The sequence below is a fragment of the Tachyglossus aculeatus genome, chromosome 5, assembly GCF_015852505.1.
Source record: "Tachyglossus aculeatus isolate mTacAcu1 chromosome 5, mTacAcu1.pri, whole genome shotgun sequence".
In the NCBI taxonomy this organism is placed as follows: Eukaryota; Metazoa; Chordata; class Mammalia; order Monotremata; family Tachyglossidae; genus Tachyglossus; species Tachyglossus aculeatus.
The window spans coordinates 100,361,573-100,383,372 of NC_052070.1; the positions used below are offsets into that span (position 1 = coordinate 100,361,573).

A 21,800-nucleotide genomic window follows, 5' to 3' on the forward strand; every position below is an offset into this window, starting at 1 on the left:
AGTAATGGCTATCCCTGGAGGTCCCAGAGAAAAGAGGCCCAGCCAACCCGCCTGGATTGGAAGCTCCTTCAGGGTAGGGGTTGTGTCTACTTACTCTATTGTTTGTTGTTATATTGTTAGTTTTTATATTATACTCTCCCAATCGCTTAGTACAGTGCTTTGCACACAGTAAGCACACAATAAATAAGATTGAATGAATGAATGAATGAATATTGCATTCTTCCCAGTGTTTAGTACAGTGTTCTCCACATAACAAGTGCCGATGATATTTTTTGAGCACTTCTTGAGTGCAGAGCACTGTACTAAGTGCTAGGGAGAGTACAATACAACAGAGTTGGTAGACACGTTCCCCACTCAGTTCTACCTGGACCTAGAGATGCAACTAAAGGACAATTCACAAATTAGTTCCCTTCTAAATTTAAAATTGATTGTTCTGCCATTTCCTGGTCTGCCTCTGCTTCTCCTGGAAATATGCCACAACCCAATGGCCTAAGTGGTTTGTCTCCTTCCTGCTCCTGATGACCATGTCTACCACCTTTGGATCTGCAGAGGACTCTTGAACAGTAATTCCTTCCCTCTGCTCTGTCCACTGTTGTCCCTTTGCCCATTGCTGGCCACTGCTGGCTCTCTGCCAAGAGTAATACATTCATCTACTTCTGCAGATGAGGAGACTGCACAATGGCTAGTCCAGGGCCAATCTGACAGCCGCAGGCTGAGTGTCCATGCTCAGAACGAATGACTTAGCCTTTGGGCTCCGTTTCGAGTGTCCCAGCCACTCTGGGAGATGAATGGCTAAAGGAGATCTCTGCCTTGGCTGTAAGGGCAGTCACCTAACTGGGTGGAGTATTTGGGGAGGTGGGTGAGCAGGGGGTCACACTGACCAGTAGCATTGGACTTCCTTTCTCAAGGAATCATTAACCAACCTTGGCACTGGTTCTCCTGGTTCTCCTGGTTCTCCTCTTATCTCTCTGACCACTGAATCTATTTCCTGGGTTCCTCCTCCGCCTCCCACCCCTTAACTTTGGGGGTCCTTCCAGGCTCAGTTCTGGGACCCCTTCTATTCTCCATCTACCCCCAGTCCCTTGGAGAACTCATTCACTCCCATGGCTTCAAATACCATCTCTAAGCAGATGATATCCAAATCTACATCTCCAGCCCTGACCTCTTTTCCTCTCTGCAGTGTCACATTTTCTCCTGCCTTCAAGACACCTCTACTCAGATGTCCTCCTGTCACATAAAGCTTAACATGTTCAAAACTGAACTCTTTGTCTCCTCACTTAAAGCCTGTCCACTCCCTGATTTTCCATCACTGTAGACACCACCACCATCCTTCCTGTCTCACGAACTCATAACCCCCAACTCTTCTCATTGAACCCACATATTCCATCTGTAACCAAATCCTGTAGGTTCAACCTTCACGTAATCACTACAGTCTGCCCTTTCCTCTCCATCCAAACTGCTACCACATTAATCTAAACACTTATCCTATCATTCCTTTTTACTGGATCAGCCTCCTTGCTGACTTCCCTGCTTCCTAGCTCTCTCCATTTCAAACCACACCTTACTCTTTGGCCAGATCACTTCTCTATAACACCTCTCAGCTCATGTTTCCCCAGTCCTCAAGAACCTCCAGTGGTTGCCCATCCACCTTCACATCAAACAGAATCCCCTTACCATAGGCTTTAAAACACTCAATCACTTTTCCCCCTCCTATTTCAACTCTCTGATTTCCCACAATGGCCCAGCATGTTCACTTTGCTCTTCTAATGCCAACCTACTCACTGTACCTCGATCTCATCTGTCTCAGTACCAACTCCTCGCCCATATCCTCCCTCTGGCCTGGAGCTCCCTATGCCTTCATATCCAACAGACGATCACTCTTCCCACCTTCAAAACATTATTAAAATCACATTTCCTCCAAGAGGCCTTCCCCAACTAAGTCCTCATTTCCTCTCCGCCTGTAGAATGTCTCACACCTACTGCTCCAGGCCCCAGGAAACTAAACCTCGGTCAGAGAAGTGCCATGACCTAGTGGAAAGAGCATGGGCCTGGGCATCAGAGGACCTGTGTACTAATCCAGCCTCCCCACTTGCCCATTGTGAGACCTCGGTCCTCCATTTCCTCATCTGTAAAATGGGGATTCAATGCCTGTTCCTCCTCCTACTTAGACTGTGCGCTCCATGTGGGTCAGGGACTGTGTCCAACCTGATTGAGTCGTATCTACCCCAGGGCTTAAAACAGTGGAGGAAGAAAAACAAAGAAAAAGAACAAAAGAACAAAAAGGATAAGAAGAGAGTAAAAAAAAACACCTGAGAGAGCTTGAAATATTTTACAAATATGTTGCAGAAAACCTGAACAGAGTCCAGTTATTGTCACGATGGGAGGTATCTCTGCCTCAGATTTCATCAGGGAAACCAAGATGGCAGAGATTTTCAGGCAACCCTGAAATTCTAGAGATAGGAGCAGAAGAGACTTCTGAATATCCCAAGTTCCAGGTGTGTTAAGACCCTTTAAACTTTGTTCCAAATGAGGGTCTCTTCCGCACGTACGTTGGCTACAAATATCTTCTCAATTGCATAATGAGGTTTTGTGGTTTGCTTTGTTTTTCTTCTTAAAATGATCTTAGCATGTTTTTTTCCTAGATTGTAGCTTGTCCTGAGGTAAAGATGTGTCAGTGGCAGGGGCCTGTCAGAGCAAAGTAATTGCAATTTCACTGGCTCTGAACCATTGCCTATTTCAGAAGAGCTAGCAGAAACAGAGACAGCCAACCTGGAAGGGCCGAGGGCACGGTGTGGGGGGAGGGCTTCTCCACCTGGAGGGCTCCACGGGAGGCTGAATCAATCTTCAGGAGTGAGACTGAGGCTGGCTGGGAGAAAAATAGTTGAATATTGGGAGAGAGGGTGGGTGGGCATTCTGGCTCTTTTTTTGGATGAAGGCACAATGAGGCAGAGAGCTCCGGAGAGACGGAGTGGAGCCAGGAAGAGCAAGGTGGTTTAAGAGGTAACACCAAGCCAAGCTGACTTTATGGACGGGGTGCTTCCTGTTGGCCAGATCCTCCATAGACTGACCGTTTTTCAGTCAGCCCACCAAAATGACTATCCTTTGGGTTTAGTGCACTGAGGCTTGGTTTTGCCATTGCTAGTGAAGAGTTGGGGTGGGGGAGGAGGAAGAGTGGGATACCTTCTGCAGCCAGATCAAGATCAAGAGACGGGGGTTCAGAACCGCGCACCCTAATAATAATAACAATGTTGGTATTTGTTAAGTGTTTACTATGTGCCAAGCACTGTTCTAAGAGCTGGGGTAGATACAAGGTCATCAGGTTGTCCCATGTGGGGCTCCCAGTCTTAATCCCCATTTATCCCAGGGGATTTTCTCACTCCATAGTCCTCCTCCCCCCACCCCTCACAACCCTGGCTCTGGACCCACTTGTCCCCTCTCCCCAATACAGGACTCAATCAATCAAACTCCCAATGATTGTGAAAATATAGTAGGTAGGAGTCGGCATTCTAATCAGTTCACCCCGGGGGTCCTGTTCCAACTCAACAACCTGTGCCTCCAGTCTCCCAAGGGGTCAAGAGCCCTTTCCTGCCGTCATCACGGGGAAGCAGAAATGTCAAGTCCAATAAGAAGACCACCCAGGCTTGGGAGGCGGGCCTGGGGGGCGGGGGGAGGCAGTACCAAAGGGGAAGGGTGGCCTTGACAGTGGGAAAAATTGAGATAATTACCACCTCCCAGAAATGCCATGAGAAATACAGCACGACTTAATTAGCCTGGTTAATTTAAGTCCAGCTAATTCCTCCCTTTGCACTGGAACTGCTTCCAGGAGAGTATGCTTAACATTTCAAAGGTGGAGAGGGGAAGAAGAGAGGAGGAAGAGTGCTTAATGCTCTGCTCTCTTATCTAGGGAAAGGGGAATTGGGGGGAGGGAGGAAGGGACCTATAGGAGACAGAAAGTGACACTCTTGCATTTATTGGGAATTCAACCAGCTGACTTCTTCAACCCCAAACAGCAGAGATCTGACTGGGGCGAGAGTCACGACATCCAGGGAACAATTCTGGCTGCACTGTCGGTCCCCCTTCTACATCCATCCCGAGCATGGAGATTCCTACACCTGCCCACTAGCTCTTCAGTTCAGGGACGGATGATATTTTGCAGATAATTATTCCTCCCATTTTAATCAAGGTAAAGGGATCGGCGGTCCTTAACTTGGCATGAATCAAGCCCTCCCTGCCCCCAACACACATACACAAATGTGTCCAACCCCTTTAAGTCTCTCTGCAACTTATGCAGTTTAAAAGGGCCTTAACATTTAATAAACCTCGTTGCTGTTTCTCCCAATTCACCTCCAGATTCATCTTAGAGAAGCAGTCTGGTCTGTGGATAGAATACGGGCCTGGGAGTAAGAAAGACCTGGATTCTAATCCCAACTCCAATATATGTCTGCTGGCTGGCCTTGGGTAAGTTACTTAACTTCTCTGGGCCTCAGTTACCTCATCTGTAAAATGGGGGTTCAGACCGTAAGCCTCTGGGGGGGCATGGACTATATCCAATCTGATTAGCTTGTATGACTCTTAGTACAGTGCCTGGCACATAGTGAGCACTGAACAAATACCATGAAAAAATAAAAATAAAGCTTACCATGATACAGGGGTAAATACAAAAATCTGGAAGTTCCAGCTCTGGGAAAGGTATTATAATAATAATAATAATAATAATAATAATAATAATAATAATAATAATAATAATAATGTTGGTATTTGTTAAGCGCTTACTGTGTGCCAAGCAGTGTTCTAAGTGCTGGGGTAGATACAAGGTAATCAGGTTGTCACACATGGGCTCACAGTCTTCATCCCCATTTTACAGATGAGGGAACTGAGACCTAGAGAAGTTAAGTGACTTGCCCAAGGTCACACAGCTGACAAGTGGCGGAGCTGGGATTAGAACCCACAACCTCTGGCTCCCCAGCCCGTGCTCTTTCCACTGAGCCACGCTGCTTCTCTATGGCAGATCAACAATCTTGTACCCAAGAAAACAGGTGCCCACCTAGACAACACCTTAGTAGTTGGAGGTATGTGGGGAACAAAAGACTCTGAATAAACATTATCACCATCATCATCATCATCAATCAATGGTATCTATTGAGCACTTACTATGTGCAGAGTACTGTACTAAGCATTTGGGAGAGTACCATACAATGGAGTTGTAGTAACAATAATGATAATTGTGGTATTTTTTAAGCCCTTAGAATAGCGCTTAGAACAGTGCTTTGCATATAGTAAGCACTTAATAAATGCCATTAAAAAAAAAAGTACCAAGCACTGTATGAAACATTTTGGAGAAAGGAGATAATCAGGTCTCACATGGGGTTCACGGTCTAAGTAGAGAAGCAGCGTGGCTTAGTGGAAAGAGCCCGGGCTTGGAAGTCAGGGGTCATGGGTTCTAATCCTGGCTCCCCCACATGTCTACTGTGTGACCTTGGGCAAGTCACTTAACTTCTCTGAGCTTCAGTTACCTCCTCTGCAAAATGGGGATTAAGACTGTCAGCCCCACGTGGGACAACGTTATCACCTTGTATCCTCCCCAGCGCTTAGAACAGTGCTTCGCATATAGTAAGCACTTAACAGATGCCATCATCATTATAAGTAGGAGGGAGAACAGGTATAGAATTCCCATTTTGACGATGAGGAAACTGAGGCAGAGAACTGAAATGACTCGCCCAAAGTCACAGAGCAGACAAGTGGCAGAGCTGGGATCAGAACCCATTTCCTCTGACTCCCAGACTCAAGTTCTTTCCACAAAGCTGCCCTGCTTACTGGGGCAGCCCTTTGGTCTAGCCCAGTAAAATGGCATGCTCAAGGTTTTATGTTCTCTCTGTTTTCCCTGTTCTCCCTCCTACTTGGGCTGTGAGCCCCATGACCACAGGGATTGTGTCCAAACTACATTTTCTGTAGTATATTCTAATTGCCGGGGTAAATAGAAGTTAATCAGGTCTGACACAGTCCTCATTCCACACGGAGATCACAGTTTTAGTATTGTATCCTCGCTTTCAGTTAAGGAAACGTATGCACAAAAAAGTTAAATAAAGGTCACCCGGAAGGCAAGTGGCAGAACTGTGATTGGAACCCAGTCTTCTGACTTCTTAGAACCCATGCTTTTTTCCACTAGATCATGCTGCTTCCCAAATAAGCTCGTCCCCTAGACTGCAAGCTTCTTTCGGGCATGAAATGTGTCTGTTTATCATCGTATTGTACTCTCCCAAGTGCTTAGTACAGTGCACGGCACACAGTGAGTGCTCAAAAAATATATTTTTAACATATTTCAAAAAAAGTCATTTTTTGAGCACAACTGAATGAATGAATGAAATACCACTATTATTACTGCTATTATTGTTACTATCATTAGTAGAGAAGCAGCATGGCTCAGTGGAAAGAGCACAGGCTTTGGAGTCAGAGATCATGGGTTCAAATCCTGGTTCTGCCAATTGTCAGCTGTGTGACTTTGGGCAAGTCACTTAACTTTCAGAGAAGCAGCATGGCTCAGTGGAAAGAGCATGGGCTTTGGAGTCAGAGGTCATGGGTTTGAATTCTGGCTCCACCACATGTCTGCTGTGTGACCTTGGGCAAGTCACTTAACTTCTCTGAGCCTCAGTTCCCTCAACTGTAAAATGGGGATTAAGACTGTGAGACCCCCCATGGGACAACCTGATCACCTTGCATCCCCCCAGCACTTAGAACAGTGCTTTGCACATAGCAAGCACTTAACAAATACCATCATTATTATTATTATTATTATTACTATTATAACTATTATTGTTGTTGTTTTTGACTCATTTCCTCAAGGTCCCAAAGATACCTCCTCTAATGGTGGCACCGGATGCTTATGGTGGCACAGGATGCTTAGAAAAGGAATGAATTGAATGCCCTCCTGATCATCCAGGTTTTAGTCATTAAGGAAGCACCATTGGACCTCTCTTATTTTCCCTTTCATATTGCATAATAACCAGTTATGAACATCACCATTGTTGAACCGTCTCTTCATTCGTTTTTCCTCTACATTCCCAATGTTCTCACTACTTACCCAGGTGGGTCTCTTGCTTGGGAACTTATCCAAACCTGTCTTGACTCTGTTACTAACTTCAGCCTTTGTGACTAATTGTTGGAAGAACTGTGAGAAGAAGCATGGCCTAATGGAAAGTGCACGGACCTGGGCATCAGAGGACTTGGATTCTAACCCTAGCTCTGCCACAGGCTTGCTCTACGACCTTGGACAACTCACCTCACTTCTCTGGGCCTCTGTCACCTTATCTGGGAATTAAGATGGTAAGCCCCTTGGGGAACAGAGACTATGTCCAACCTGTTTAGCTTGTATCTACCCAAGGCCTTTGTAAAGGACCCAGCACACAGGGTACACTTAACAAATACCATAAAAAAAGATATTTCAGATGCTCACTATCTACAGGTGAAAAAGTATTCCCTTTGGTCTGTTTTCAACTAACTCCCAGCTCAGGTTTCAAGGCAAACCCTTGTGTTGGTGCTGTGGGATTTGATGAACAACAATATTATCCCCGCTACTCACTATTCTGTGAAACTCCACCATGGCCCCTCTTGGCCATTGCTTTTCTAGACTGAAAAGTCTAAAATGGCTAACTAAACCTCATAAGGAACTTTCTCCATCCCCCTGATGATTTTTGGTCATTATTATTATTATTATTATTATTTTATTATTATATTTGTGTAACCCTTACTATTTGTCAAGCACTATTCTAAGTCCTAAAGTAGATTTAAATTAATCAGATTGGACATTGTCCCTAATTCTATTTGGGGCTTACAGTCTGAATAGGAGAGAGAAGAGGTATTGCATTCCCATTTTCCAGATGAGAAAACTGAAGTCCAGAAAAGTGAAATGACTTTTCACTTTTTTAGAATCCAGCTCCTCTGACTCCCATACTAGGCTATGCTGCTTCTCTAATTTTGGTTGCCTGTCTCTAATAACCATAATGACATTTTTTATGTGCCAGGCACTGTACTAAGCACTGCTGTGGATACAAGCAAATCAGGTTGGACCCAGCCCAGTCCCACATGGGGCTCACAATCTCAATCCTCATTTTACAGATGAAGAAACTGAGGCACAAAGAAGTGAAGTAACTTGCCCAAGGTCACACAGCAGACAAGCGGCAGGGCTGGAATTAGAACCCATGACCTTCTGACTCCCAAGCCCATGCTCTATCCACTGTGCCATGCTGCTTCTCTAATCTATTTCAGCCCTAGAAGAGGCAACCAGAAATGTTTAAAACAGGCTTTGGAGGAAGGGGATGCTGGCTCTATCCAAGACCCCAGCCCAAAGTGACAAGGCACGGACCCTCTCCTCATCATCATTCAGAGACCTGGCAGGCTATCCAATCAATCAGTGGTATCTACTGAGTGCCTATTATGTGCAGAGCCCTGTACTAAGTGCTTGGGAAAGTACAATACAACAGAATTAGCAGACACGTTCCTTGGCCATAACAAGTTTCCAGACTGGAGCAGGAGCCAACGGGTGCTCCCGGTTACTCCTTCAGGCTGTGGAGTCCTTTCCTCTCCATCCAAACTGCTACCCTGCTGGTTCAATCTCTCATCCTATCCCGACTGGATGACTGCATCAGCCTCCTCTCTGATCTCCCATCCTCCTGTCTCTCCCCACTTCAGTCTATACTTCACGCCACTGCCCGGATCATCTCTGTGCAGAAATGCTCTGGGCATGTTACTCCCCTCCTCAAAAATCTCCAGTGGCTACCAATCAACCTACGCATCAGGCAAAAACTCCTCACTCTCAGCTTTAAGGCTCTCCATCACCTCGCCCCCTCCTACCTCACCTCCCTTCTCTCCTTCTACAGCCCAGCCCGCACCCTCCTCTCCTCTGCCGCTAGCCTCCTCACTGTGCCTCATTCTCGCCTGTCCCACCATCGGTCCCTGGCCCACGTCCTCCCCCTGGCCTGGAATGCCCTCCCTCTGCACATCCACCAAGCTAGCTCTCTTCCTCCCTTCAAAGCCCTACTGAGAGCTCACCTCCTCCAGAAGGCCTTCCCAGACTGAGCCCCCTCCTTCCTCTCCTTCTCCCCATCCCCCCCGCCCTACTTCCTTCCCCTCCCCACAGCACCTGTATATATGTTTGTACAGATTTATTACTCTATTTTACTTGTACATATTTACTATTCTATTTAATTTTGTTGATGATGTGCATCTAGCTTAACTTCTATTTATTCTGATGACTTGACACCTGTTCACATGTTTTGTTTTGTTGTCTGTCTCCCCCTTCTAGACTGTGAGCCCGCTGTTGGGTAGGGACCGTCTCTTTATGTTGCCAATTTGTGCTTCCCAAGCTCTTAGTACAGTGCTCTGCACACAGTAAGTGCTCAATAAATATGACTGAATGAATGAATGAAACAAAGACTGGAGTTTTGGGCATCCCCCTCCTCATTCTATGTCCAGGGAGCTGGAACCAGATCAACCCAAAAGCTGTTTTCCCGAACCCAAGTTAGGGATCACACTCAGAGAACAACAGGCTTGTGGGGGCGGCGGGGGGTGGGGGGGGAGACAACTGTTGTGGCTTCATCCTCACACTTCTATCCACAAGGTAGTGTGGCCTAGTGGATAGAACACGTGCCTGGAAGTCAGAAGTTCATTAGTTCTAATTCCGGCTCCGCCACTCGTCTGCTGTGTGGCCTTGGGAAAGTCAGTTCATTTCTCTGTGTCTCAGTTATCTCATCTGTAAAATGAGGTTTAAGACTGTGAACCCCTTGAGGGACAGGGACTGTGTCCAACCCGATTTCCTTGTAACCACTTCAGTGCTTAGTACAGTGCCTGGCACATACTACATACCTAACAAATACCATCATTATTTACCTCCCCCCAGTTCTGCCAATCCCTTCCCCCCATTTTCTGGCCCCGGACCCTCATGCGCCTTCCAATCTGAGAAAACTAGCCTCCCCTGCACCCGTAATCCTTCCTCTTTCACAGGATGGACCTTGGATCACCTACGGAATCTGGGGCTGAGAACCCAAAGGGTCATCCTTTAATCTGAGCTGGAAATTATTTGGCTGCCCAGCAAACCTTCGACAATGTTGGCCAAAGCCTTCCTGCATCAATGAACAACAAATCCCAGTTTCCAGCATCTTTTTCCTAGCCCTCCCCAGCCTTCTTCAGTGGTCAGAGAAACCCACCCACCCACTCCGCAACCACGCACACCCTCAGCACAAACCTTCCCTGTCAAACCAGGGTTCAAAGCAACAGCTGAAGTGACTCTTCACTGATCCATACAGGGAAAAGGCAGCTGTCTCAGACAGAGAGAGAGGAACAGATCGCACTGTTGCTCTGTTACATAAATGTTTGTTTTCTCTCTCTAAATGTGTAACAGGAAATTAAGCAGTTCACCTTTGTAAACCGTCTGTATCCCACTTATGCATGAGCCAGATGGTGCTTTTCTTTGTTTTAAGAGATTAAAAACGTTGGAGGAGGAAAACATGGAGTCGTTAATTCCAGCCCTGAAAAACACATATCCAGGTGTGCAGTCAAGCATGCACACACACACACACACACACACACACACACACAAACACACACACACACAAACACACACACACTCACTCTGCATCACCTGCTATCTGTTTTTAACTCTGCTCCTAAGGGGTGCCTCTCAACACCCAACAAATTAAGAAAACGCTGGGCAGCAGAGAGCTGCAGCCCCTTCTCTGAGCATCCTGTTTCAAATGGGATGTTCAGAGGTCTCCCGAGATAATAAATTGCTGTTCTCTTCCAGGGTCTCTGCCTTCCCACACTAAACGGTATTTTCTATAAAGTCCCTGAAATGCAGGATTCACTAATGGGGAAGCTCAATGAACGATGCTTTGAAGAAGAGAGCAAAGGTTTCTAAGAATCAATTTAAAGACTTTTCCACCTAACCACCCCGCCCCTGAAATAGCTTCATGTCCAGATCCTCTCTGAGCAACTAGAGAAACAGGATGGACCACTGGAGGTAATTCTAGATGAACGATAGGTAATGACATAATCAGTCAATCAATTGTATATAATGAGCACTTACTGTGTGAGGAGCACTGTACTAAGCACTTGGAAGAGTACAATATAACAGAGTTGGTAGATCCCTTCCCTGGCCTCTGTGAGTTTACAGTCTAGAGGAAGCTTAGATCAGCAGCCATTACAGGTCAGACTATTGGTCCAAAAAGTAGTCCAGGATTCTGTCTCCAACAGGAGCAATGGGATGCTTGGAAGAGCTATATGATAGTTGCCTCATTTGGGATCCAACTTCATGTCAACTAAAATCCCTACCTCTCCCCACTACATTGTTCACTCTCCCTGCAGTGAACCAATGTGGACCACTCGTCTCTGAACTGATCCACCGCTGTTGGAACTGATTCATAATCCTTAGCACACACTGGTTGAAGCTTAGTTTCCTTTCATTTGATTTGAACCTGCTGCCTTCAAGTTTTAAAACGTTCCCTTCTTTCTAGGGAGGTGGGATTTGGAGAACTGTGATTATGTTTGCCCTGCCCACATATTCTGTGATTTGATAAACTTGTTAACGAACATAGTTCTTCCAGGAAGTAGATGTACTCCTGGCTATCTGAACCCTCCAGGACTCTTCTAGACCACTCAAGGGGGATATTTAGTGCCTCATGGATGTAGATACTCTCTAGTCTGCCTCTCAATCATAATAATAATAATAATAATAATAATGACATTTGTTAAGTGCTTACTATGTGCAGAGCACTGTTCTAAGCGCTGGGGGGTATACAAGATGATCAAGTTGCTCCACGTGGGGCTCACAGTCTTAATCCCCATTTTACAGGTGAGGTCACTGAGGCTCAGAGAAATTAAGTGACTTGCCCAAGGTCACACAGCAGACATGTGGCGGAGTCAGAATTCGAACCCATGACCTCTGGCTCCCAAGCCCGTGCTCTTTCCACTGAGCCACACTGCTTCTCACAACGATAACAATAATAATAATATTTGTTAAGCACTTACTATGTGCTAAGCCCAGTCTTAAATCTTGGGTCAGATATCATTCGATAAACCAGACCCAGCCCCTGTCCCACGTGAAGTTTCACAGTTTAAGGGCAAGGAAGAACAGACACAAAATCCCCATTTTACAGATAAGGAAAGTGAAGCACAGAGAAATGACTTGCCCAAGGTCACACGGCAGGTAGGTAGTGGAGCCAGAATTAAAACCCAGGTCTACTGACTCCCAGGGCCATACAATTTCCACCAGGCCAAGGGCCTAACTTACAACCAGGCACTTTAAGCCCAAGAGAAAGGGACTCATCATTACTTCTCCTGTAGGGGTTGAATAGGTTATGTCATGACTGTAGAGAAAGAGCAATAGGACGGTCAGCTCTTCACAAGCTCAATTCAAACCTAATTGGGCCTGGCAGTCAGAAGGACCTGGGTTCTAATCCCAGCTCTGCCACTGGTCTGCCGTGGGATCTTGGGCAAGTCACTTCACTTCTCTGTGCCTCAGTTCCCTCATCTGTAAAATGGGGATCAAGACTATGAGCCTCATGTGGGACATGAACTGTGTCCAACCTGATGAACTTGTATCTATCCCAGCTCTTAGAACAGTGAACGGACTATAGTAAGCGCTTAACAAATACCACGAAGAAGAAGTGAACCAAGAGGCATCAAGGTCAAGGGCTTCGACTGAATGCAGGTTCAGTTCAGTACACTCTCCCCAGAGAAGATGCTGGGGCAATATTTGGAGCCAGCTTCCTGTTTCTGCTTAGCACAGAAGAAAAACCATCTGCCGGGCTCCATGGAACCTGCTGCAGACCTGGGGGGGGAGAGGATCTGTCCTTCTTCATCTATCCTTGCTGACGTCAAGCTGAGCAAGGCCCAGCCAGGCCAGTTAACCCCATGCTGCAGAGTTCAAGAGACCATTAGATGAAGTCAGGACCAGCCCTGTGCAAAGACCCCCAAATGTGGTTCAGGCCCTTCTGATGCCTCATCCTCTCCCCCTCACCAGATGTCATTCCCAGAATGGATTTTAGGTCCAGTTGAGGGGCTGCAAGGCAGAAAAGATTCCTGCCAGTCATATCCTGCCTGGCTCTTAATCACAACCTGGGGTTGCATAGGTCACTCACGCCGGTACTGGGCCTGGTGCTCACAGGAAGGTGGCTGAGGAAAGGTAGAGAGCTTCCCCTAACCCCCTGGGATCCCCTCCGTCACCCTTGCCCACAGGGTCTCTGCCAAGCTGAGCCATCAGGCCTGGCCCCTATGTGCCTGATCCCTGCCCCAGGGTGTCTGGGAAAGGAAGGGCATTCTGCCATGGATACTGATCCCCTGCAGCCAACTTCCCGGATTTATTTGTTGTTTATGGTATTCATCAAGTGCTTACTATTTTTCAGGCATTGTTCTAAGCACTGGGGTAGACACAAGTTAATGATGATGGTGATGATGATGATGATGGTATTTGTTAAGTGCTTACTCTGTGCCAAGCACTGTTCTAAGCGCTGGGATAGATACAAGGTTATCAGGTTGTCCCACATGGGGCTCACAGTCTTAATCCCCATTTTACAGATGAGGTAGCTGAGGCACAGAGAAATGAAGTGCCCAATGTCCCGCAGCAGACAATTGGTGCAGTCAGGATTAGAATCCAGGTCTTTCTGACTCCCAAGCCCATGCTCTATCCACTAAGCTACCCTGCCACTCGCCTTCTGTGCTGCTGTCCATGGTGCAATCATCCAACCCAATCCAGCAGCCAAAGCAAATAGCCCAAATGGCTCACACTCTGGCTCCCAGCATCTCACCGACTCAGTCCCAGAGGGGTTCAAGCTTTGTGCTGGGGGCTTGGGTTCTCTCTTCCTCTTTTCCGTCATGTCCAACCCCTTTCCACCTTTTTACCCTGAGGGTCTTGGGTTGCTCTTTGCCTTTTATAATATCAATAACACTGACAACTCCACCAAAAACAGAGGGGTGGGAAGGCAAGGAGGCACAAAGAATTGTGGGAGTTCAAGAGAGATGTCCGAGAATCAATCAATCAATCAATCAATCAGTTGTATTTATTGAGCGCTTACTGTGTGCAGAGCACTGTACTAAGCGCTTGGGAAGTACAAGTTGGCGACATATAGAGACAGTCCCTACCCAACAGTGGGCTCACAGTCTAGGATGAGCCCCAGGTGGGCAGGCAGTGTCCGATCTGCTTATCTCGTAACTACCACAGTGCTTAGTCCAGTGCTTGGAGCATAGTAAGCTCTTAACATAGTAGACCCCGATTATTACGATTATTTTATCAATAAAAAAGTTTGTACACTCTCTTCTGCCAAAACATGTTTCCGTTACACATTCATTCATTCGTATTTATTGAGCCCTTAATGTGTGCCGAGCACTGCACTAAGCACTTGGGAAGTACAAGTCGGCAACATATAGAGGCAGTCCCTACTCAACAACAGACTCACAGTCTAGAAAGGGGAGACAGACAATGAAACAAAGCATGGAGACGGGTGTCAAAATCGTCAGAACAAATAGAATTATAGCTATATGCACATCATTACCAAAATTTCATCTAGAACACCGCTAGGGAATTAGGGAATGTTTGTTTAATAATTCGAGCCTGTGTGGCTAAGGTGCACCTGTGATTTCATGGATGTACAAGGTGGCGTCATAATGGGTGAGCACTTTGGTGGGAGTTTTCATTCCAGGGGAAATCCCAGAATGTCACCTCCCTGTTAACAAAGAACGGGAAGCAGTATGGCCTAGTGGAAGGAGAACAGTCAGAGGACCTGAGTTCTAATCCTTGCCCCACTGCTTGTCTGCTGTGGACCTTGGGCAAACACTTCACTTCTCTGGGCCTCGGTTACTGCATCTGCAAAATGAGGATTGAGACTACGAGCCGCATGTGGGACATGGACTGTATCCAATCTGATCAGCTTGTATCTATCTGAGTGCCTAGTACAGAACCTGTCACAAAGTAAGCGTTTAACAAATACCAGAAAATAAATGAAAATGAGTGAATAAAGCTCTTCACACAGTTGTCATTGGGTAAATAATAGCAGCCAAAGACTGGAAATGGAAGGATTCTAGATAAGATTCTGATCCTAGGGCTTTTCTACACCATTTTGCAACCCTGCCTTGTCTTCTGCTCTGAAAATCTTTCTGGAGCTCTATCTTAACAAGTTCCCTGTTGCCAACTCTCTACAGTTACAGCATTGCTGGGCTGTAGATACAAAACATCCTAGTCTCTTCAATCATTTATTCACCTCCATTGCTGTCCTACCGGTCCGTGTTTATTCACCAGTTTTGTGGTTTTTTTATTGGAAAAAGTACCATCCTCCATTGTGAACAAACAGCGGGCCAGGAAATAGATCCAAGGGTAGGGGATAAATGGGGCAGAGCAGCCAGTGTGGGGATACAGTGGGAATTCAGGGGAAAGATAAGAGTCTAGAAATTGTAAGATCTGGGTTCTAGTTCCAGTTCGACCTCTTACCTGCTGTGGAGTCTCAGTTTCCTCATCCTTAAAATGAGGGGAAGTAATGGCTGATTTCTCCTAAATGGAGGAAAGTGCGAGGATCAAACAATACCTTTGGGTGGAAGTCTCTTTGGGATCAAGGGCCGATCTGAGGGAGGGTAAGCAAGAAGCAGCACAGCCTAGTGGAAAGAGCACGAGCCTGGAAGTCAAAGGACCTGGGTTCTAATCCCAGTTCTGCCACTTGTCTGCTCTGTGACCACAGGCAAGTCACTTAACTTCGCCATTAATCAGCTCCTCACCTATAAAATGGAGATTAAGTTCTTCTCCCTCGGACTTAGACTACAAGCCCCATGTGAGACAAAGACTGTTTCCAACCTGATTTCCTTGTATCTATTCCAGCACGTAGAACAGTGTTAGACATAAAGTCAGCGGTCAACAAATGCCATAAGCTAGAAAAACAAGGGAGTGAGGGTGTTTCTGTGAAATGTGGAAGAAAGGATGAACCCAAGGGGCAGGAAGGAGTGCCACTTGTGTCCCTTTGCTCTTGAGGCTGAGCGGATCACATGCCCCCATGTGTGTTCATGCCAGTGTGCCCATGAGTGTGTGCCATCATGCCAGAGTGACAGAGAGAACGAACTCATGATGGATAACTGATAACTGATCCCCAAGCCCCTGCTCCAGTCCCCGTGGCCCCGCCGGGGAAGCCACCTTACCCTGTAGTAATCGGTGCTGTAGACATCTCTGGACATGCCAAAGTCTCCGATCTTGACCAGCAGGTTGGCACCCACCAAGCAGTTGCGGGTGGCCAGGTCGCGGTGGACAAAGTGCTGGGACCCGAGGTACACCATGCCTGAAGCGATCTGGCTAGCGATGTGCAGCATCTGGGACAGCCCCAGTTCACCCTTCACCTGCCGGGGCTGCCCATCCACCAGGATCAGGGCGTCGGGTCCATGGGCCCTGGGGAGGGCAGAAGAGGGTGAGGAGAGTGGTCAGGGGAAGGCAGAGGGGGCAGGTGGCACAACCTGGGCAACCACCCTTGTGGGATCGTTCCTCCATTAGACGCATGGGACTAAGGCTTACCCATCCTTTGGGTCTGCTCTGACATTATTCCCACCCAGTTTGGGATACTGGAGATTGTTTTTTAAATGGTATTTAAATGTTTGTTTAAATGGCATGGCTCTACAGCCCTGTGGGAGATACAAGCAAATCCCTGCTCTGATATTTTTCTGCTCCGTGACCTTGGGCAAGTCTCTTAACTTCTCTGTGCCTCAGTTACATCACAGAGAAGTTAAGTGACTTGACCAAGGTCACAGAGCAGACAAATATCAGAGCAGGGATTACATGAAGCTGCTGCGGAGTCACCCTTCCCCCAGCTAAAACCCCCAGCCCGCTCCCCGGCATCCAGCACCCCCAGCTCTGGTGCTTCCAGGATTCTGTTTGGGGAGTCTCTGGTCTGCCTTCTGAGCCCCACTGATACCCCACCCCAGGATGGATGGGGGCAGAGTAAGGAGGCCCACATTCAGAAGAAGGGATTCTGAGGAGGAGAGAGAGAGACTTTCCCCAGCTCAAAAAACATCCAGGGTTATTCAAGAGCAGCAATTGGTCAGCTTTCCCGGCGCCGTTTTCTGTGGGAGGTCCAGGGAGCCGTAATAAAATCTGGGGCCTTTATTTATGGAGCCGCCAGCCAGGAAGCCCCTGAGTGGAGTCAGTCCCTCTGCCTGTTTTACTGCTTTTCCAATTTCCATTGAGAGGCCCTGTTACACTTGGACATATTCATTTTATTGTCCTCCCCCGCCCAGATCACCCCTCCCCTCTCACTCCAGGACCAAGTGCAGCTCCTATTTTGAGGGTGGAGGGCACAGAAAAGAAAGGATCCCAGCCTTCTGGAGTCCTGAGAAATGAAGAGATCTTTTTCTGTAGGAAGGGCTATCCAAGAGAATGGTTGATGCAGGACTAAAGAAAATTTCCAGATGCTCAGGATGCCACCCAATCAATCTTACAGTGCCCAGGTGTTTGCCCAGTGTGGTTGTCCTGGGCCCCAACATCCTCTAGACCTGCTACTGTCCCTCTAGACTGAAAGCTTGTTGTGGGCAGGGAATGTGTCTGTTATATTTACTCTCACAAGTGGTTAGTACAGTGCAGCGTGGTTCAGTGAGAAGCAGCGTGGCTCAGTGGAAAGAGCATGGACTTTGGAGTCAGAGGCCATGGGTTCGAATTATGGCTCTGCCAATTGTCAGCTGTGTGACTTTGGGCAAGTCACTTAACTTCTCTGTGCCTCAGTTACCTCATCTATAAAATGGGGATTAAGACTGTGAGCCCCCCTGTGGGACAATCTGATTGCCTTGTTATCTCCCCAGCGCTTAGAATAGTGCTCTGCACATAGTAAGCACTTAATAAATGCTATCATTATCATTATTAGTAAGCGCTCAGGAAATACGGTTGACTGACTGACCTGCTGCCAGGAAAGGTAATGGTTAAGACAGGTGCTGCTTTTAAAAACCTCGGGGGAAGAGGCAGTTTGAGGGTGGAGAATCTCACTCTTCTCCTCAGGATTCCCTCCTCTGAATTCAGGTCTCCTGCTCCCATCCACCATGGAGTGGGGTATCAGTGGAGATCAGGAGGCAGACAGGAAACTGCCTGGGCCATCGGGGTGCTGACTGTCATTGAGCCCAAGTCATTCTGGTTTGGAATGCTGCATGGCCCCGGCAGGTCTCTTTGTGAGAGAGGACTGTCCTAGCTTCTGGTGATCAGTTACGTGATTCCAGGGGCCCAACTCCCTCTGAGTTCCCAGCCCAGGAGAAGTTTCTGGGCCGGGGAAGAGGCTCGCCCCGCTCACCTGAGGAACTTGTTGAGGTCGCCGTGTCTCATGTACTCAAAGACCATGATGAGGGGGTCCCCGTCCCCGCACACCCCGTAGAACTTGACAATGTGCTCGTGCTGCAAGTTGGTGAGCAGCTCCGCCTCTCGCTGGAAATCCTTCCGGGCAGCGAGTGTTGGGTCCTTCAGGGCCTGGAATGGGAATGCCGATAGCCTCAGGTCCCGGAGGGCTGGAACTGAGCCTTCTTTACTGTCCCGATTAACGGACCAGGCCCAGTGGGTGAAAATGATGGGCTTCTTGGGGTTAGATCAGACCGGCCAGGCCTCACCTCATCCCTCAGGATAACCAGTGTCGCCTACATAGTAACACAAGATCCACTGCCCTCTCTGGCTGGACTCGAAGGGATTGCTTCCCATTTGACAGATGAGTAAACTGAAGCTCGGGCAAGGTCCCTGCTCCCAGTTCCTACATCTAGAACTCAAGGACGCTTGACTCCCGACTTCCCACTTGGTCAATCAGCACGTCCACAAAGCTGAAAATAAATCAGATGATGGACCTGAAGGGAATATGATTACGCCACTCTTAGCTGAACAAAGGAACTTGCATCAAAGGGGAAATTTGGATAGTGCTTCCTGTGGGCAAGCTCTGGTGTCCTCTTCCTCTAACCAGGAAGAGTTCTAGAGAAACTGAGAGCCTCACTAGTTAGGGAACGACCCATACCAGCAAACTGATTTGGTGAAAGTCTAAGGAAGCCGCAGTTCCAGTGAGCCAGCGTCCGGGCCCTGTGTGTCCAGCTGCACTGAGGTTCAGATTGGACAGACTCTGCTAGTCCAGGGTGGCGGATGGCTCAGCCAGGTCACCTGATATCTGATGGAGGGTTTCTAGGAATTCCATTTCCAGGCCATGCCCTCTGCTAGACCCTCTCCCATTTGGAGGTCACAGGGGGTGGCTCTTCGGGTCAATGGGGCTACTCTCCTTGGGCTAGGCTGCCAAGGGTGGGGGCATTGGGTAGGATGGCTTCCAGTCATTTATTCATTTCAGGAAGTGAAAAAACCCAAGCAGTTCTCCAGCACCTGATCATGGAGAGAGGGATGGGGGAAGGAGAGAGGGAGAATGTCAAGATTTATAGGAATGCTGAATTTATGAGAAAGGAAAGCAGATCAAATTTGGAGCTAGCCAAACAGGCCTTACCTGTCACTTTAAATCATCCTCTAGTACTTTGTGGACATCCATGAGAGTGCCCTCCTAGTGATCTCCATGCTGAGCTCTCTGAGAGTGACTGCCAGCTCTTCATGAGGGCCAGGACTAGGCTTCAGGTAGCCATATTTGAGTTTCTTTTAACCAAGGATTGATTTCCCCCACCAACTCTGTCCCCTTCTTTCTCTCTCTCTCTCTCTCTCTCTCTCTCTCTCTCTCTCTCTCTCTCTCTCTGTGTGTGTGTGTGTGTGTGTGTGTCTCTGTCTCTTTTTCTTTCTCTTTTTCTCTCCCTCTGCCTCTTTTTCTTTTTTCTTTTTTCTCTCTTACTGTCTCTGTTTCTCTCTCCCTGCCTCTCTTTCTATCTCTTCTCTCTCCTTCAGTCTCTCTGTTTTTCTCTGGATGTCTCCTCCTCTCTCTTTCTTTCTCTCTTTCTCTCCATCTCCTACCCTGCCTCTCTCTCTTTCTCTTCTTTGTTCCTCTCTCTCATTGTCTCTCTGTGTGAGTCTTTCTCTTTTTGAGTACGTGTCACTCTCTCTCTTTCCCTGTCTCTCTTTCTATTCTCGGTCCTTCTTTCTCTGTTGTGTGTCTCTTCCTCTTGTCTCTTTTTCTCTCATTCTCTTTGTTTCTGTTTTTGCTCTCCTTGTCTCTCTCTTTATCTTTTCTCTCCCTCTGTCTCTCTCTGTGTGTCTTTTTCTCCTTGTGTATCTCTCCTCTTTCCTCTCTTGTCTCTTTCATCTCTCTCTTTCTCTCTGTCTCTTTGCCTCTGTCTGTGTGACTCTCTCTCCTTTTCTCTCTCTTTATCTCTCGGTCTCTCCTCTCTTCTCTCTGTTGAGTGGGTTGAGTTTTGTTCCTATATGGTGCTGGTGAAACTGCCCTACAAGTCAGACTTATGTTCTATCATTCATTCATTCAATTGTATTTATTGAGTGCTTACTGTGTGCAGAGCACTGTACTAAGCACTTGGGAAGTACAAGTTGGCAACATATAGAGACAGTCCCTACCCAACAATGGGCTAGCTCTCACAGCCATGCAAAAGACTTTCAATATTCAAATCAAATAACAGGTTGAGATGGCCAGCAACAATGTCCTAAGATGCAGTCAGCTCACTAACTTCCCAGAAAAGCTAACAATCCCACAGGTCTACTGGGAAGGACATGGGAGAAGAATGGAATGCAGCAGGATACCTAAACAGTTGTTGGAGAGTGAACTGAAATGGGGTACACACACAAGCCAGGAGAAAAGACTAAACCATGTAAAGACAGCTCAAACAATGGCATAGAGCAGTGTGGATGGCTGGGAGACCACTGAAGTAGAAAAAGCCAGCCTGGTGGGCAGTAATTGAGAAAGGGGTTGCTTCCTTGAGCAAAAACTTTGCAAAGAGTGGTATAGCAGGAGGGATGTTAAAAAACAGAGTCAGACAATGGAAGGGCCAAACTCATTATCTCAGTGAGGAGCTGCAAGGTTGGCTGATTGCCACTGGTCTTTTCAGCCACTAACACAACACAAACAGAAAGGCTCTTAGTAACATCATCTTCAAAAACCATAGGCAGCTATACATATAAATATAAAGAGCGGGGCAGACCAAAATACCATACATGTGTAAAGGTAGGAGACTTCTCTCCACGTTTTGCAAGGAGGTTTTAGAATGCCTGAAATGGAAGGGGAACCGTATAAGAGATTCAGCATGGCCAAATGGAAGCAGTGGAAAGAGCATGAATCTGGGGGTTAGAAGGCTTGGGAGTTGGGGGCCTGGGGAGTCAGAAGACCTGGGACACAGGGGGCCTGGGATCTAATCGGGGCTCTGCCATTTGCTTGTTATGTGACTTTGTCCAAGTCACAACTTCTCTGTGCCTCAGAGTCCTCACCTGTAAAATAAGGATTAAATACCCCTTCTCTCTCCCTCTTAGACTGTGGGCTCTACATGGGGTGACTGACCTGATTATCTTGCATCTATCCACTTGGCCCTAAGATGACAGTTATGATTTGTATTCAGGATAGGAGGGCCTACAATCGTATACCCTATGATTGACTCACTGACTGAGCCTAAGAAGAGAAATGTCCTTAAACGCAGGCCCTCAAAAATCTTGGGGCTCCAGTTTTTCACGGGCTGGGACTCAAAGAGTCCCAAAGATGGGCTGGCTCTCTCATCTCCCTTATCTCTGGTCATTTGCACAGATGACAGAACTAACTGAAGGAGGTGGAATCCTGGGTCATTAGAAGCACCCATGAGACCATCTCTTGATGACACTCTGGCTTTCTCCTTCCTTGCCTTCCACCCAGTCATCCCAGAGACATCCCCTCCAAGGTCCTCTCTCGGGTCTCTGCCCTATT

The 21,800-nt window shown here is 47.3% G+C and overlaps 1 protein-coding gene across 2 annotated transcripts in view; it reads right to left on the bottom strand.

Annotated features, from left to right (window-relative positions):
• Nucleotides 1–21,800, bottom strand: part of NTRK3 (neurotrophic receptor tyrosine kinase 3) — a 375,014-nt gene that overhangs the window by 29,086 nt on the left and 324,128 nt on the right. For both annotated transcript variants that reach the window (XM_038746593.1, XM_038746595.1), the window contains exons 14-15: nucleotides 18,291–18,463; nucleotides 16,168–16,411 (exon numbers count right to left, since the gene is read on the bottom strand). In XM_038746593.1, the coding sequence (XP_038602521.1) occupies nucleotides 16,168–16,411; nucleotides 18,291–18,463 (417 nt within the window). The remainder of the gene's footprint in view (nucleotides 1–16,167; nucleotides 16,412–18,290; nucleotides 18,464–21,800) is intronic.